This window comes from Petromyzon marinus, chromosome 76 (genome assembly GCF_048934315.1).
Source record: "Petromyzon marinus isolate PM22_M1 ecotype Great Lakes invasive population chromosome 76, UKy_Petmar_22M1.pri1.0, whole genome shotgun sequence".
NCBI lineage: Eukaryota > Metazoa > Chordata > Hyperoartia > Petromyzontiformes > Petromyzontidae > Petromyzon > Petromyzon marinus.
In genome coordinates, this window is record NC_133742.1 from 1,721,907 (window position 1) to 1,739,761 (window position 17,855).

Genomic DNA, 17,855 nt, shown 5'->3' on the forward strand with positions numbered 1-17,855 from the left:
TCCCAGCATCTTCTCGAGGACCAAGGGGTCAAGGCCGTCGTGCATTTTCGGGAACGCTGCCTTCGCCAGCGCCAAGAGAGCTCTTCGGCAGGCGAGGGCCGACTCGCCATCCCCTTTCCGTCTCGCGGCGAACTTCTGACCGGTGTTCGGCGGAGGCTCGAAAACAGCGGCCATCTGGTACAACGCCTGCATGAGGGTGGACCTCTCGCACGGCGGAATGGCGAGGAACGCCGCCAAGGCGCCGTCGTCGAGGGCGGCCGGCAGCGCTTTCAGCGCGTCCGCCGCCGGCCATCCCGCCAAGTCGGCATTGGTGAGAAATCGCCGCTTAAAAGCCAACCAATCGCCGCTTAAAAGCCAACCAATCGCCGCTGGCGGAAACAAATTATTAAATGAAGGGCAGTCGATGGCGGAGCGACTGGACGTCAATCAGCGCTGCCCGCGGGCAGTGGCGATGGCTTTGCTGCCTTCTGTGAAATGGCAGCCGAGTTGCCCCCGTCGAGGGCATCTCAACGAGGATCAAGGACGTCGCTTAACAGTGTATATATAACAGTGTATATATATGACACGGTATATATAAAACACAGTAACATATATAACACAATGTGTGTGCATAACACACAGCGTGGTGGAAAGACTGGAGTGGTCTAATGATCCTGAGAGTGACGCCGTCGGGAGTTATGCTCCTGGTTGGGTTTCCCATGGCGGTAAGGTCGACTGGGAGGTCCCAGACTAAGTACGGTCAAAGTATAACGCCCCTGACCCCCTGGGCAGGTGGGGCTCTATAGCTTAATGCGGCAACTCACCAAGGAGAAGGCCACTCCCAATAAAAAACCTACAGCTCTGTGGTTGCCGCAGCCGTCTTAGCTCGCTGAGCCACTGTGGAGTAAGCGTGTGCCTTAAAAGTGGGATGGGTGTGCGCTTTAACTAAACTCTAGCGCAGGCGGGAGGATAAGGAAAGTCCTACAGTGATAGGGGAAAGGCGGAAGTGGTAGGTGCAAGATAGCACCAGCATGTAGGCAGCTCGGCCGTATTGTTCGTTCGACTGTTGGCCAGAGGCATCAACAACAACAACATCCAGCAGCACCACGAGGGGTCAAGCAACCTTTTCTAGGGACAGCACTGCTTGCTCCTGATGGAGAGACGCCTAGAAGAGGTGGCCTAAACACAGCTTGCCTCAACTCACCCGGCTGGCTTACTGTGGCCAACGGGCATCTCTTTACGCGGACAGAAAGAAAGGAACCAAACTTCTAAAAATTAGCATGCTGAAATGTTTGCACGATGATGGACTCGGATGACAAGGGAGCTTGCCAGACTTGACATTAACATCGCAGCAGGGATCCCTGACTGAACACGGGGCGAGCTACACTCTGTTCTGGTCAGGGAAAGACAAAGGGGAGAGACGCCTATCAGGCATTGGCCTCATGATGAAGAACACCATCGCTGGCAAGCTCCTGAGCCTTCCAATTAGCCACTCATACCGTCTAATGTCACTACGGCTACCCATCCAGGGTAACCAATTTGCCACCATAATAAGTGTTCATGCACCAACCTTACAGGCTGATCAAGACGTCAAGGAAGCATTTTAGGGACATACTACACACCAGAGTCTTGCCCAGCACTGACTGCTATCCAGACCACAGATTGGTCAGAGAAAAAGTCACCCTCAGAATCAAACTTCCACCCAGGAAAGAATTAGAGAACCTCTCCCTGTTCAGGGAGGAATTCCAGAGCAAGCTGAAGACCAGGCTCAGTAAACATTGAGACCCAGGCATGGATGCAGACCCTGAAGAGCAGTGGCGACATAAAACGGCTCTGCAGGACACAGCTGCGGAGGTGGTTAGCTTCTCAAAAATGAAACACAAAGATTGATTCGATGAGAGCGATCCGGAAATCGAAACACAAAGATTGATTCGATGAGAGCGATCCGGAAATCTAATCACTCCTCCAGACTAAACGATCCTGTCATTCCAGACTACGTGCCTGTCCCCATGAGCGAGCCACAAAAGCTGCATACAGCGCTGCATGCAAAACCTTGCAAACAAAGCTGAGACTCCTCAAAACAAATAGTGGACAGACCTCGCAGAAAGGAGACAGCTGTATGCAGACATGGGGGACACGAGCATTCTATGAAGCCCAACGCTCAGTATATGGACCCTCGCATCAGACGCAGGACCTCCTAAGATTATCAGACGGTACAACCCTTGTGACAGACAAGCAAGCTGGTCACAACACTTAAGCGATCTCTTCGCAGACAAGCGGACAGCCTAAAAAGCATCCATAGCCAAGATCCAACAGCACGAAGTGAGGACTGAACTGGACACACCACAACAGGTCAGAGGTTGCATCTGCCATCAACAAACTCAAATCACACAAGGCGCCTGGTGTATCGATGGGATCCCAGCCTTGAGATGCACTGCCGGACAGCCTCGCAGACCATTTCTCGTCTTGCTGGGAGAAGGGAGCCAATACCCCAAGATCTATGGGATGCAGTGATTGTCTCCGTAGAGAAGAACAATGGGGTGAAATTTGACTGCTCCAAATACCATGGAATCACCCTTCTCTCTATCTCAGGCATAATTCTGTCCAGGGTCCTACTGGACAGATTAGTGTCCACCATTGCCGAAGAAGTCCTCCCTGAAAGCCAATGCGGCTTCGGGTCAGGGAGCGGAACAGCAGACGTGTTTTTTTTTTGTCCTGAGACAGTTACTAGAAAGGTGCAGGAAACAGAATATGGGCCTCTATGCTGCATTCATTGACCTCAACAAGCCCTTTGACACAGTCAGTCGTGATGGTCTCTGGCTGTCCAAACTGGGCTGTCCTCCCAAAGTTCCGTACCATCCTGCAGCAACTCCACGTCGGACAGAAGACCACGGGGTTAAACACAACGGAGGCCTCACGGACAGCTTCCCCATCAACAATGGGATCAAGCAAGGTCGCGTGCGGGCACCTACACTCTTGGCCATATTCTTCAGCCTGATGGTGTTTCAGGAGGCAAATGAGGGGCTGACAGAAAGCCTCTACATCCCATTCCGGAGCGATGGCAGTCTTTTCAACCTTTGGCGTCTCTTTGCCAAGACCAAAACCATGGAGAGAAATGTTCTGGAACTGCTCTTTGCAGATGATTGCGCACTTATTGCACACACAGAGAAGGCCCTACCTCTGAGGCAGATAATGCTTTTGGCCTGACCATAAGCCTCAATAAAATAGACATATTATACCAGCTTCCACCTCGTGGAGTGTACACACCACCATCACTCACCATGGACAACACCTATCTCAACGCAGTGGAATAGTTCACATACCCGGGCAGTGTAATATCCATTACCAAGGAGATTGATAACAGACTTGCCAAGGCAACCTGCTTCTTTGGCTAGGCTCCACAAGCGCGTCTGGCAGTACAACTCATTTCGCCTCACCACAAAGATACAGTTTCAGTTTCATTTATTCGGTACAGCCCTGTGAGCCTTTCGGCTCTTGAATCGGGTGCAACCGCAACAAACAAAAACACGACCAAGAAAACATCTTGAGGTGACTATGTGTGACTGTGCGAACAGAAAATCCAGGGGAAAAAAAAACCCATCAAAATATTCCAGAAAAAGCACCGTACACCAACGCTGTGTGCAAAAATCCCAGTGGGATGCAAGTCAAACAACAACAACAACCACAAGACAACTTAGATCATGAAAACATGGCCAAACCAAGAAACTTTTCGAAATCACCAAAATAAAGCCACAAAAGCAATGTAACGGTGATCATAGGAACTGACCGAATTTCCACAATAAACGACATAAGCAACATGTGCCACCAAAGCTGGCTGCCTGAGTCACTCCACAACATACAGGGCAGTTGTAATAACAACCACCCTTCGATTTAAAGCTTTCGTGACTGCAAGGATTCATCTTCTTTGGTTCTTTCGGTAAAGTCACCACCACGTAGAATGAGAATAAAATAATAAAAATAAAACAATACAATTCTCACGACGTTTCGGCCACAACGCAAGTGGCCTTCTTCGGGACGACAGAGCCACAATTGTAGCTCTGTCGTCCCGACAGGCCTGCTCCTTTCACCTGAAGAAGGCCACTTGTGTTTGTGGCCGAAACGTCGTGAGAATTTTATTGTTTAATTGTATTCTTTTATTCTCATTCTACGTGTTGGTGACTTTACCGAAATAACCAAAAAGAAGATGAACCACCCTCCTGTACGACTCAGAGCCCTCTAGGTCCCTGTACAGCAAACAGCTCAGGCCGACGGAGCGTTCGCACGGGCGATGCCCGCGTGCCACCGTTGGACATCAGACGGGAGGGACTCAGCCACAAACAACAGGGTCCCTGGAAGAGAGAGCTCAGACAACTCGGCAGTGAATCCGTCTTGCCGCCGCCGCCGCTGCCTTCGTCAGCTGCGCTGGGCTGGCCACGTCTCGCGCATGGAGGACCGCAGGGTGCACAAAGCCGCGGCCGCCCCCCCTACAGCGAGCTCTGTCACGGGGGGGGGGGGGCGAGACGCGAGGAGTTGGGGGCGAGACGCGAGGAGTTGGGGGCGAGACGCGAGGAGTTGGGGGCGAGACGCGAGGAGTTGGGGGCGAGACGCGAGGAGTTGGGGGCGAGACGCGAGGAGTTGGGACCTCGCAGGCGCTTCGAGGCGCAGCTCAAACAGCAAGCGAAGCAGCGGGTAACGACACTCAGGGCTGCTGCTGCTGCTGCTACAGACAATGAGGCAGCTGAAAGTGTCAGACCGCGCGGGGCTCAAAGCGTCAAGAGCAAGGCGGAGAGGCAGAAAGGTCGCCGTCTCGGACGGGTCCCCCACTCAGGAGGCTCCGACTGCCACGACAGTCAAGGGCCGTCGGCCTGTACAGCCACCAGCGCGCCTCCTGCCCACTACAGGGAGCTCACATTCACCCCCGGCCGACGACGATATAACGCGCAGCTGCGTGTGTATTCAGCGTACGACATAACGCCGTGTGTGTAACGTTACGCACGCAGTTGCGTGTATCTACAGAAGGCCCAGCTGTGTGTCTACAGAAGGCCCAGCTGTGTCTCCAGAAGGCCCAGCTGTGTGTCTACAGAAGGCCCAGCTGTGTGTCTACAGAAGGCCCAGCTGTGTCTACAGAAGGCCCAGCTGTGTGTCTACAGAAGGCCCAGCTGTGTATCTACAGAAGGCCCAGCTGTGTCTACAGAAGGCCCAGCTGTGTGTCTACAGAAGGCCCAGCTGTGTGTCTACAGAAGGCCCAGCTGTGTCTACAGAAGGCCCAGCTGTGTGTCTACAGAAGGCCCAGCTGTGTGTCTACAGAAGGCCCAGCTGTGTCTACAGAAGGCCCAGCTGTGTGTCTACAGAAGGCCCAGCTGTGTCTCCAGAAGGCCCAGCTGTGTATCTACAGAAGGCCCAGCTGTGTGTCTACAGAAGGCCCAGCTGTGTCTACAGAAGGCCCAGCTGTGTCTACAGAAGGCCCAGCTGTGTGTCTACAGAAGGCCCAGCTGTGTATCTACAGAAGGCCCAGCTGTGTGTCTACAGAAGGCCCAGCTGTGTCTACAGAAGGCCCAGCTGTGTCTACAGAAGGCCCAGCTGTGTCTACAGAAGGCCCAGCTGTGTCTCCAGAAGGCCCAGCTGTGTGTCTACAGAAGGCCCAGCTGTGTGTCTACAGAAGGCCCAGCTGTGTGTTTCCAGAAGGCCCAGCTGTGTGTTTCCAGAAGGCCCAGCTGTGTGTCTACAGAAGGCCCAGCTGTGTGTCTCCAGAAGGCCCAGCTGTGTGTCTACAGAAGGCCCAGCAGTGTGTTTCCAGAAGGCCCAGCTGTGTGTCTCTAGAAGGCCCAGCTGTGTGTCTACAGAAGGCCCAGCTGTGTGTCTCCAGAAGGCCCAGCTGTGTCTCCAGAAGGCCCAGCTGCGTGTCTACAGAAGGCCCAGCTGTGTGTCTCCAGAAGGCCCAGCTGTGTCTACAGAAGGCCCAGCTGTGTGTCTCCAGAAGGCCCAGCTGTGTGTCTACAGAAGGCCCAGCTGCGCGTCTACAGAAGGCCCAGCTGTGTGTCTACAGAAGGCCCAGCTGTGTGTCTACAGAAGGCCCAGCTGTGTGTCTACAGAAGGCCCAGCTGTGTGTCTACAGAAGGCCCAGCTGTGTGTCTACAGAAGGCCCAGCTGTGTGTCTACAGAAGGCCCAGCTGTGTGTCTACAGAAGGCCCAGCTGTGTGTCTACAGAAGGCCCAGCTGTGTGTCTACAGAAGGCCCAGCTGTGTGTCTCCAGAAGGCCCAGCTGTGTCTCCAGAAGGCCCAGCTGTGTCTACAGAAGGCCCAGCTGTGTCTACAGAAGGCCCAGCTGTGTGTCTACAGAAGGCCCAGCTGTGTGTCTACAGAAGGCCCAGCTGTGTCTATAGAAGGCCCAGCTGTGTCTACAGAAGGCCCAGCTGTGTCTACAGAAGGCCCAGCTGTGTCTACAGAAGGCCCAGCTGCGTGTCTACAGAAGGCCCAGCTGCGTGTCTACAGAAGGCCCAGCTGCGTGTCTACAGAAGGCCCAGCTGTGTGTCTACAGAAGGCCCAGCTGCGTGTCTACAGAAGGCCCAGCTGTCTCCAGAAGGCCCAGCTGTGTGTCTACAGAAGGCCCAGCTGTGTGTCTACAGAAGGCCCAGCTGTGTCTACAGAAGGCCCAGCTGTGTGTCTCCAGAAGGCCCAGCTGTGTGTCTACAGAAGGCCCAGCTGTGTGTCTACAGAAGGCCCAGCTCTGTGTCTCCAGAAGGCCCAGCTGTGTGTCTACAGAAGGCCCAGCTGTGTGTCTACAGAAGGCCCAGCTGTGTGTCTACAGAAGGCCCAGCTGTGTGTCTCCAGAAGGCCCAGCTGTGTCTACAGAAGGCCCAGCTGTGTCTACAGAAGGCCCAGCTGTGTCTCCAGAAGGCCCAGCTGTGTCTACAGAAGGCCCAGCTGCGTGTCTACAGAAGGCCCAGCTGTGTGTCTACAGAAGGCCCAGCTGTGTGTCTACAGAAGGCCCAGCTGTGTGTCTCCAGAAGGCCCAGCTGTGTGTCTCCAGAAGGCCCATCTGTCTCCAGAAGGCCCAGCTGTGTGTCTACAGAAGGCCCAGCTGTGTCTACAGAAGGCCCAGCTGTGTGTCTCCAGAAGGCCCAGCTGTGTGTCTCCAGAAGGCCCATCTGTCTCCAGAAGGCCCAGCTGTGTCTCCAGAAGGCCCAGCTGTGTCTACAGAAGGCCCAGCTGTGTGTCTACAGAAGGCCCAGCTGTGTATCTACAGAAGGCCCAGCTGTGTGTCTACAGAAGGCCCAGCTGTGTCTCCAGAAGGCCCAGCTGTGTCTCCAGAAGGCCCAGCTGTGTGTCTCCAGAAGGCCCAGCTGCGTGTCTACAGAAGGCCCAGCTGTGTCTCCAGAAGGCCCAGCTGCGTGTCTACAGAAGGCCCAGCTGTGTCTACAGAAGGCCCAGCTGTGTGTTTACAGAAGGCCCAGCTGTGTGTCTACAGAAGGCCCAGCTGTGTGTCTACAGAAGGCCCAGCTGTGTGTCTATAGAAGGCCCAGCTGTGTGTCTACAGAAGGCCCAGCTGTGTGTCTACAGAAGGCCCAGCTGTGTGTCTACAGAAGGCCCAGCTGTGTGTCTACAGAAGGCCCAGCTGTGTGTCTACAGAAGGCCCAGCTGTGTGTCTACAGAAGGCCCAGCTGTGTGTCTACAGAAGGCCCAGCTGTGTGTCTACAGAAGGCCCAGCTGTGTCTACAGAAGGCCCAGCTGTGTGTCTCCAGAAGGCCCAGCTGTGTGTATACAGAAGGCCCAGCTGTGTCTACAGAAGGCCCAGCTGTGTCTACAGAAGGCCCAGCTGTGTGTCTACAGAAGGCCCAGCTGTGTGTCTACAGAAGGCCCAGCTGTGTGTCTACAGAAGGCCCAGCTGTGTGTCTATAGAAGGCCCAGCTGTGTGTCTACAGAAGGCCCAGCTGTGTGTCTACAGAAGGCCCAGCTGTGTGTCTACAGAAGGCCCAGCTGTGTGTCTACAGAAGGCCCAGCTGTGTGTCTACAGAAGGCCCAGCTGTGTGTCTACAGAAGGCCCAGCTGTGTGTCTACAGAAGGCCCAGCTGTGTGTCTACAGAAGGCCCAGCTGTGTCTACAGAAGGCCCAGCTGTGTGTCTCCAGAAGGCCCAGCTGTGTGTATACAGAAGGCCCAGCTGTGTGTCTACACAGCGAGGGAGTTTCCCCCTCTTCGCCCCCCCCCTCTCCCCCCCTTACCCCCCGCGTTTCCGACCGCAACGAACTCGCATACAGAGAGGGGTGGTGAGGGGTGAGGAGGTGAAGGGTGAGGAGGTGAAGGGTGAGGAGGTGAAGGGTGAGGAGGTGGGGCTAGATGAGGTGAGGAGGTGGGGCTAAATGAGGAGAGGGGGTGATGAGGTGAGGGGGTGGGGCTAGATGAGGTGGGGTGAGGATGTGGGGTTAGATGAGGTGAGAGTGTGAGGTTAGATGAGGTGAGGAGGTGGGGTTAGATGAGGTCAGGTGGGGTTAGATGAGGTGCGGGGGATGAAGGGAGTGGGGTTCTATGGGGTGAGGGGGGTGTGGGCGGAGCCTGGGTAGGGGGTGGAGTCTGGGTAGGGGGTGGAGTCTGGGTGTGGGTGGAGTCTGGGTAGGGGCGGAGCCTGGGTAGGGGGCGGAGTCTCCGTGGCGTCTCGGAGTGCGCGAGTTGCAACAGCGACTCGCAGAGTTCCCCACGTGTCTCACACGGAGACTGTGTCCCTCGGTGTCTCCCTGTCTCCCCACGTGTCTCCCTGTCTCACCACGTGTCTCCCTCGGTGTCTCCCTCTGTGTCTCCCTGTCTCACAACGTGTCTCACACGGGGACTGTCTCCCTCTGTGTCTCTGTGTCTCACCACGTGTCTCCCTGTCTCCCTCTGTGTCTCCCTGTCTCACCACGTGTCTCACACGGGGACTGTCTCCCTCAGTGTCTCTGTGTCTCACCACGTGTCTCCCTGTCTCCCTCGGTGTCTCCCTGTCTCACCACGTGTCTCCCTGTCTCCCTCGGTGTCTCTGTGTCTCCCTCTGTGTCTCCCTGTCTACCCACGTGTCTCACACGGGACTGTCTCCCTCTGTGTCTACCCACGTGTCTCACACGGGGACTGTCTCCCTGTCTCCCTCTGTGTCTCCCTGTCTCCCTCTGTGTCTCCCTGTCTCACCACGTGTCTCCCTGTCTCCCCACGTGTCTCACACGGGGACTGTCTCCCTGTCTCCCTGCGTCTCCCGAATCTCCCGTGTCTCAACGAGGCTCCACGCCGTGTCTCCACGCCGTGTCTCCACCCCGTGTCTCCACCACCACCACCACCATGAGTGACGAGCTGATGAGCGGCTGGCTACGCAAATCTCCCTCCGAGAAGACGCTCTGCCGTGCCGTGAGTAACACCACGACTCGCATTTACGTCGCCTCAAACCCACACTTACGTCGCCTCAAACCCACACTTACGACGCCTCAAACCCACACTTACGTCGCCTCAAACCCACACTTACGACGCCTCAAACCCACACTTACGACGCCTCAAACCCACATTTACGTCGCCTTAAACCCACACTTACTAATACAGCACTAGTGTATAGTGTAGTGTATAGTGTAGTGTATCGTGTAATTTATAGTGGAGTGTGTAGTGGAGTGTATAGTGTAGTAGTGTATAATGTAGTGTGTAGTGTCGCGTGTAGTGGATAGTATAGTGTAGCGTATAGTGTAGCGTATAGTGTGGTGTGTAGTGTATAGTGTAGTGTATAGTGTAGTGTATAGTGTAGTGTATAGTGTAGTGTATAGTGTAGTGTATAGTGTAGTATATTAGTACATAAGTAGTGTATTGTGTAGTGTATAGTGTAGTGTGTAGTGTACTAGTACAGCAGTAGTGTATAGTGTAGTGTATAGTGTAGTATACTAGTACAGCAGTAGTGTGTAGTGTATAGTATCGTGTCGTGTATAGTGTAGTGTATAGTGTAGTATACTAGTACAGCAGTAGTGTGTAGTGTATAGTGTAGTATACTAGTACAGCAGTAGTGTATAGTGTAGTGTATAGTGGAGTGTAGTGTATAGTGTAGTGTATAGTGTAGTATACTAGTACAGCAGTAGTGTATAGTGTAGTGTATAGTGTAGTGTATAGTGTAGTATACTAGTACAACAGTAGTGTATGGTGTAGTGTATGGTGTAGTGTATAGTGTAGTGTATAGTGTAGTATACTAGTACAGCAGTAGTGTATAGTGTAGTGTATAGTGTAGTGTATAGTGGAGTGTACTAGTACAGCAGTAGTGTATAGTGTAGTGTATAGTGGAGTGTAGTGTATAGTGTAATGTATAGTGTAATGTATAGTGTAATGTATAGTGTAGTATACTAGTACAACAGTAGTGTATAGTGTAGTGTATAGTGGAGTGTAGTGTATAGTGTGGTGTATAGTGTAGTATACTAGTACAACAGTAGTGTATAGTGTAGTGTATAGTGTAGTGTATAGTGTAGTATACTAGTACAACAGTAGTGTATAGTGTAGTGTATAGTGGAGTGTAGTGTATAGTGTAGTGTATAGTGTAGTATACTAGTACAACAGTAGTGTATAGTGTAGTGTATAGTGTAGTGTATAGTGTAGTATACTAGTACAGCAGTAGTGTATAGTGTAGTGTATAGTGGAGTGTACTAGTACAGCAGTAGTGTATAGTGTAGTGTATAGTGGAGTGTACTAGTACAGCAGTAGTGTATAGTGTAGTGTATAGTGTAGTGTATAGTAGTGTAGTGTATAGTGTAGTATATAGTGTAGTGTATAGTGTAGTGTATAATGTAGTGTATAGTGTAGTGTATACTGTAGTGTATAGTGTAGTGTATAGTGTAGTGTACTAGTACAGCAGTAGTGTATAGTGTAGTGTATAGTGTAGTGTATAGTGTAGTGTATAGTAGTGTATAGTAGTGTAGTGTATAGTAGTGTAGTGTACAGTGTAGTGTATAGTGTAGTATACTAGTACGGCACACCGGTTGTGTGTTTCATCAGGCGTGCTTTACCAGTGACGAATTGGCATGTAATGTTTACAGCCCTTACTAGTTGGCTGTGGCGGGGTTTAGTGACACATTTAGATATTTAAACGATCTAACCCCCAAAACCCTCTTATGGATATTGGTCGCGAACGCCTACGTGTTAAACAAACTACACCACTATATACTACACTACTATATACTACACTACTATACACTACACTACTATACACTACACTACTATACACTACACTACTATATACTACACCACTATACACTACACTACTATATACTACACCACTACACTACTATACACTACTATATACTACACTACACTATACACTACACTACTATACACTACACTACTATACACTACACTACTATACACTACACTACTATATACTACACCACTACACTACTATACACTACACTACTATATACTACACTACTATATACTACACCACTACACTACTATACACTACACTACTATATACTACACCACTACACTACTATACACTACACTACTATATACTACACCACTACACTACTATACACTACACTACTATATACTACACCACTACACTACTATACACTACACTACTATATACTACTATACCCTACTACACTACTACACTACTATACACTACACTACTATATACTACACCACTACACTACTATACACTACACTACTATATACTACACCACTACACTACTATACACTACACTACTATATACTACACCACTACACTACTATACACTACACTACTATATACTACTATACCCTACTACACTACACTACTATACACGTCACTACTATATACTACACCACTACACTACTACACACTACACCACTACACTACTATACACTACACTACTACACACTACACTACTACACACTACACTACTACACACTACACTACTATACACTACACTACTCTATACTACACTATTATACACTACACTACTATATACTACTATACCCTACTACACTACTATACGCATCACTACTATATACTACTATACACTACACTACACACTACACTACTATACACTACACTACTATACACGTCACTACTATATACTACTATACCCTACTACACTACACTACTATACACGTCACTACTATATACTACTATACCCTACTACACTACTATACACATCACTACTATATACTACTATACCCTACTACACTACACTACTATACACATCACTACTATATACTACTATACCCTACTACACTACTACACACTACACTACTACACACTACACTACTATACACTACACTACTATACCCTACTACACTACACTACTATACACTACACTACTATATACTACTATACACTACACTACTACACACTACACTACTATACACTACACTACTATATACTACTATACACTACACTGCTACACTACTATATACTACTATACACTACTGCATACTACACTACTATACACTACACTACTATATACTACTATACACTACACTACTACACTACTACATTATATACTACACTACTATATACTACTACACTACTACACACTACACTACTATACACTACACTACTATATACTACTATACACTACACTACAACATACTACACTACTATACACTACACTACTATATACTACTACACACTACACGACTATACACGTCACTACTATATACTACTACACACTACACTACTATACACCACACTACTATATACTACTATACACTACACTACTATATACTACTACATACCACACTACTATATACTACTATACACTACACTACTACACACTATACTACTATATACTGCTATACACTACTACACTCACACTACACTACTATATACTACTATACACTACACACTACACTACTATACACTACTATATACTACTATACACTACACTACTACACACTACACTACTATATACTACTACACACTACACTACTACACACTACACTACTATATACTACACCACTACACTACTATACACTACACCACTACACTACTATACACTACACTACTACACACTACACTACTATATACTACTATACACTACACTACTACACACTACACTACTATATACTACTATACACTACACTACTACACACTACACTACAGGTGCACCGTGTCTCGTGTAGTTCGTCTCCCAAGTTTTGGCTGCCGTACCAAACGAGCGTCGAGTGTGGTGTGTTTTTGTTGTAGTCGTTCAGTCGTCACGTTGGCGGGCTCGCCTGGGATTGTATCCCAATGAGGAGGAGCTCCCTCTGTACGGTGTTCGTCATGGCTGTTGCTGTTTCGATATCCGTCGGTGATGCCTCTCGGGAACGCTACTTGGAATCGGTGACATTCTTTGCCCGTTGCAGCCACCACCACCACCGTTTTTTTACTGGACATCTGTGAAAAAGAGCTTTATAGCTGATCGGATTCCTCCTACTGCAGTCTGAATACTGACTCTCATTCTGTTTTTGTAACAAGATCTGTTTCCCTGACGTAGTAAAATCCTTCCTTGGGAAAATGTTCCCGAAGCAGAAGATCGGTGCCTGAATGTACAAATAGCAGCAGCAGCCCGGCACGTTTTTGATCATTTGTGATTTGTAACTTTGAACCTTACCACCCAGTGTGTCATCGATAGATCGATGTTCATGGGCAATGTAATTAAGGGACTGTTGTATTGGTGTGTGGTCTAAGACTGTTGTTGTTGTCGTTGTCTTGGTGTGGTGTGGGACTGTTGTTGTTGTCTTGGTGTGGTCTGTGACTGTTGTTGTTGTTGTCTTGGTGTGGTCTGGGACTGTTGTTGTGGTCTTGGTGTGGTCTGGGACTGTTGTTGTGGTCTTGGTGTGGTGTGGGACTGCTGTTGTTGTCTTGGTGTAGTCTGGGACTGTTGTTGTTGTTGTCTTGTTGTAGTCCTGGACTGTTGTTGTTGTTGTCTTGGTGTGGGGTCTAAGACTGTTGTTGTTGTTGGCTTGGTGGGGTCTGGGACTGTTGTTGTTGTAGTCTTGGTGTGGGGTCTAAGACTGTTGTTGTTGTTGTGGTCTTGGTGTGGTCTGGGACTGTTGTTGTTGTCTTGGTGTGGTCTGGGACTGTTGTTGTTGTCTTGGTGTGGTCTGGGACTGTTGTTGTTGTCTTCGTGGGGTCTGGGACTGTTGTTGTAGTCTTGGTGTGGGGTCTAAGACTGTTGTTGTCTTGGTGGGGTCTGGGACTGTTGTTGTTGTAGTCTGGGACTGTTGTTGTGGTCTTGGTGTGGTCTGGGACTGTTGTTGTTGTCTTGGTGTGGTCTGGGACTGTTGTTGTGGTCTTGGTGTGGTGTGGGACTGCTGTTGTTGTCTTGGTGTGGTCTGGGACTGTTGTTGTTGTAGTCTTGGTGTGGGGTCTAAGACTGTTGTTGTTGTGGTCTTGGTGTGGTCTGGGACTGTTGTTGTTGTCTTGATGTGGGGTCTAAGACTGTTGTTGTTGTTGTCTTGGTGGGGTCTGGGACTGTTGTTGTTGTAGTCTTGGTGTGGGGTCTAAGACTGTTGTTGTTGTGGTCTTGGTGTGGTCTGGGACTGTTGTTGTCTTGGTGGGGTCTGGGACTGTTGTTGTTGTTGTAGTCTGGGACTGTTGTTGTTGTTGTCTTGGTATGGGGTCTGGGAGTGTTGTTGTTGTTGGTGTGGTCTGGTACTATTGTAATCTTGGTGTGGTGTCTGTGTGTCTTTGTGAGTGAGTCTGCGTCTATGCGTGTCTTTGTCTAAGTGTATCTATGTGTCTACTCACTAACGTCACTTGCCCCAACAGCCCCGTCATCCACAGTGCGTGATGCACTGTGGATGTTGTCGATTTATTTTGTAGTTTCAGCAAAAAAATCACTCTTGACTCATAATTAACTTCTGCGTGTGGCTTTGTGGCTGCCCCGTGTGTGTTTGCGTGCATGGCCAAGAGCGTGTGTGTGTGTGTGTTTTGAAATGCCATCGGGACCTACATCTCTGCTTTTTTGACCTGGTCAGCGCCTACAATACCATCAATAGGATAGGTCTTTTGGATTATTCTTCGTGCTTTCGGAGTCCCTGACTCTCTGCTGACAATCATTAAGGCCCTTCATGGTGGCGGGCAGGCCGCTGGGTAAAGCTACGTGGCCAGGAGTCGGTTTCATTCCCTATTCACCTTGGGGCGCTACAGGGATGCCCTCTGGCTCCCACATTTATTTAACATCATCTTTGACCACTTAGTTTGATGGCTCTGCGGGAGGAATCTCCATCGGGTACAGATACAATGGGAGGCTGATGGACGCCCGGGTGCGGTCGAGGGGATGGCTCCCTATTGGTTAACCATGTTACGTATGCTGATGATCTGGTGATCTGGTGCTCACTCTGGGAAGGAGTAATAGGTTCACAGTAAAACCTCGATATACGAAGCAGATGTGTTCCTGGAGCTTCTCTCGAAACTTCGTATCGTGAATAACTTATACCATTAGCACTGTGAGGATGTGTTCACAGCCTTCGTAACTTATCATTTCACGCTATAAACACTTCATAGCTTGTCATTTCACGCTATAAACACTTCATAGCTTACCATTCCACGCTATAAATAAATCGTAACTTACCATTTCACGCTGTAAACACTTAATAGCTTATCATTCCATGCTATAAACACTTCATAGCTTGTCATTTCACGCTGTAAACACTTCATAGCTTATCATTTCACGCTATAAACACTTCATAACTTACCATTTCACGCTATAAACACTTCATAACTTATCATTTCACGCTATAAACACTTCATAACTTACCAGTTCACGCTATAAACACTTCATAACTTACCATTTCACACTATAAATAAATCATAACTTACCATTTGACACTATAAACACTTCATAGCTTATCATTTCACGCTATAAATAAATCATAGCTTATCATTTCACGCTATAAACACTTCATAGCTTATCATTTCACGCTATAAACACTTCGGAACTTACCTTTCACATTATCAACAAAGACAATGTATATTGAAGTTAATATGTCATACTATACAGTATTAACATAAATAAATTAAAACAGATATTAATCACATAAACATAGTGAAGAAATGTCATGTTATTCTTATTTATATACAAATAAGAATAGGTTTAACCCTTTCTGGCACTAAAACACGAGTTGTGGTTAGATGGTCAAACACCAAATGGATACCTTTTTGCAAGGCATCAATTCTGCATGAACCACTCATACTTGTGGAAAAACGTGCAAATAAACATGCTCTGACAGTATATCAATTATCTTTGAAACTGATTTATTGCCAAAAAGGCTAAAACCTATTCTTATTTTTTCATCATCTTGGATTCTGGCAAAAAGGTCCCATAAATAAACATCTTATTTAATACGTAATTTCAATGTTTATCACCATTAAACCAATGGTAATCATTCCTAAGTTAGTTACACTGGAACTCCGTGTATATAATTCTACTGGACATCCTGTGTAAAATGGAGCTTTGTAGCTTTGTCAGATTTCTCCTGCAGCCTAAATGCCGATTCTGATTCGGATGATTCTCCTATCAAAGTGCAGTGACACCCGGACGCAGCAGCCTTCAATACAGGGACTCCTCTACTTACGAACATTCGACTTTCTGAGCTTTCAGAGATACAAACAAACCTGTCCATATGTCCAGTTGCAGCTGTTTGGACCAAGAGTTGTAAGTTCAACCGCCACGCAATAGATGGCGGTGGTGGCATCTACATCTCCAGAACATGAAGAGCCAGTGGCATCTACATCTCCAGAACATGAAGAACCAGTGGCATCTACATCTCCAGAACACGAAGAACCAGTGGCATCTACATCTCCAGAACACGAAGAACCAGTGGCATCTACATCTTTAGAACTTGAAGAACCAGTGCCATCTACATCTGCAGAACACGAAGAGCCAGTGGCATCTACATCTGCAGAACGTGAAGAACCAGTGGCATCTACATCTTTAGAACTTGAAGAACCAGTGGCATCTACATCTGCAGAACATGAAGAGCCAGTGGCATCTACATCTTTAGAACGTGAAGAACCAGTGGTGTCTACATCTCCAGAACATGAAGAATCAGTGGCATATACATCTGCAGGAGACTGTACAACTTGTAAAGCCATTCTCTGTGTTCAGTGCACATGCCATACAACACGTTTCTAATGGACAGGAGTAAAGTTTGACTTATGAACACATCAACATACGAACGGACATCTGGAACCTAACTCGTTCGTGAGTAGAGGAGCCCTTGTAATAGGAGTCTTTCATCCAGCACAAGACACGTGGTATTCGAGGATTCCCTTCACTCCAAGCGTCCCGAACTCTCTCCTCGCATTTCCCCCCACTTACATATATCCCTCAAGCCCCCTTTGCCGAAGGTTCTTTGACCTTCCGCATTCCCTGCAGCCAATCACCTCCCCATGTTTCCTAACGTATCTCAACCATCCTTCCCTGTCAATAATCCTCCGTTCCCGGTCTTTCCCTTTTGAATTTCTCCTCCAGTACCTTAAATTCCCTGACTCTAACCAATCACACTCTTTGGGTCGTTCAGTCAAGTCACGTAAATAGCAATAGATCACGACCTTTCGCTGGCAACACAAGCAATCGTCTTCAGGTGAGAGAAGACGATTTATTGTGTTGCCATCGAAACGTCGTGATCTATTATTTATGTTTACGCGACTTTACCGAAAGACCCAAAGATTGTGAATTCCTGCAGTCACGAAAGCTTTAAATCAAGATCTAACCAATCGCCTTTCAGGCCCCGTTAAGTTACCAATCAGAGGGGCTTGTTTTTACTTCCTGACTGCCCACGCCACGAATGCCGTGTCCATGACGTTGGGTGGGTACTTCTGGTTGTGATTGAATCGCTACAGAGGCCCTGTTGTGTTCCCCCATTGGGTTAAGCCCATTGAGCTGTGGAACTCTTTGTCAGGGTTGAATGACTCGGA

At 48.5% G+C, this 17,855-nt stretch overlaps 2 protein-coding genes across 4 annotated transcripts in view; both read left to right on the forward strand.

Moving 5' to 3' along the window:
- Window positions 1-17,855, forward strand: part of LOC116957542 (uncharacterized) — a 305,854-nt gene that overhangs the window by 32,599 nt on the left and 255,400 nt on the right. The gene's annotated exons all lie outside the window — the stretch shown is intronic.
- LOC116957517 (uncharacterized) overlaps window positions 8,582-17,855 on the forward strand; it is a 98,872-nt gene continuing 89,598 nt past the window's right edge. For 2 of the 3 annotated variants that reach the window (XM_032979722.2, XM_076056481.1), the window contains exon 1: window positions 8,610-9,346. In XM_032979722.2, the coding sequence (XP_032835613.2) occupies window positions 9,281-9,346 (66 nt within the window). In that variant the 5' untranslated portion in view covers window positions 8,610-9,280. Of the gene's footprint in view, window positions 9,347-17,855 lie in introns of all 3 variants that reach the window. The other variant, XM_076056482.1, reaches the window with a different exon arrangement.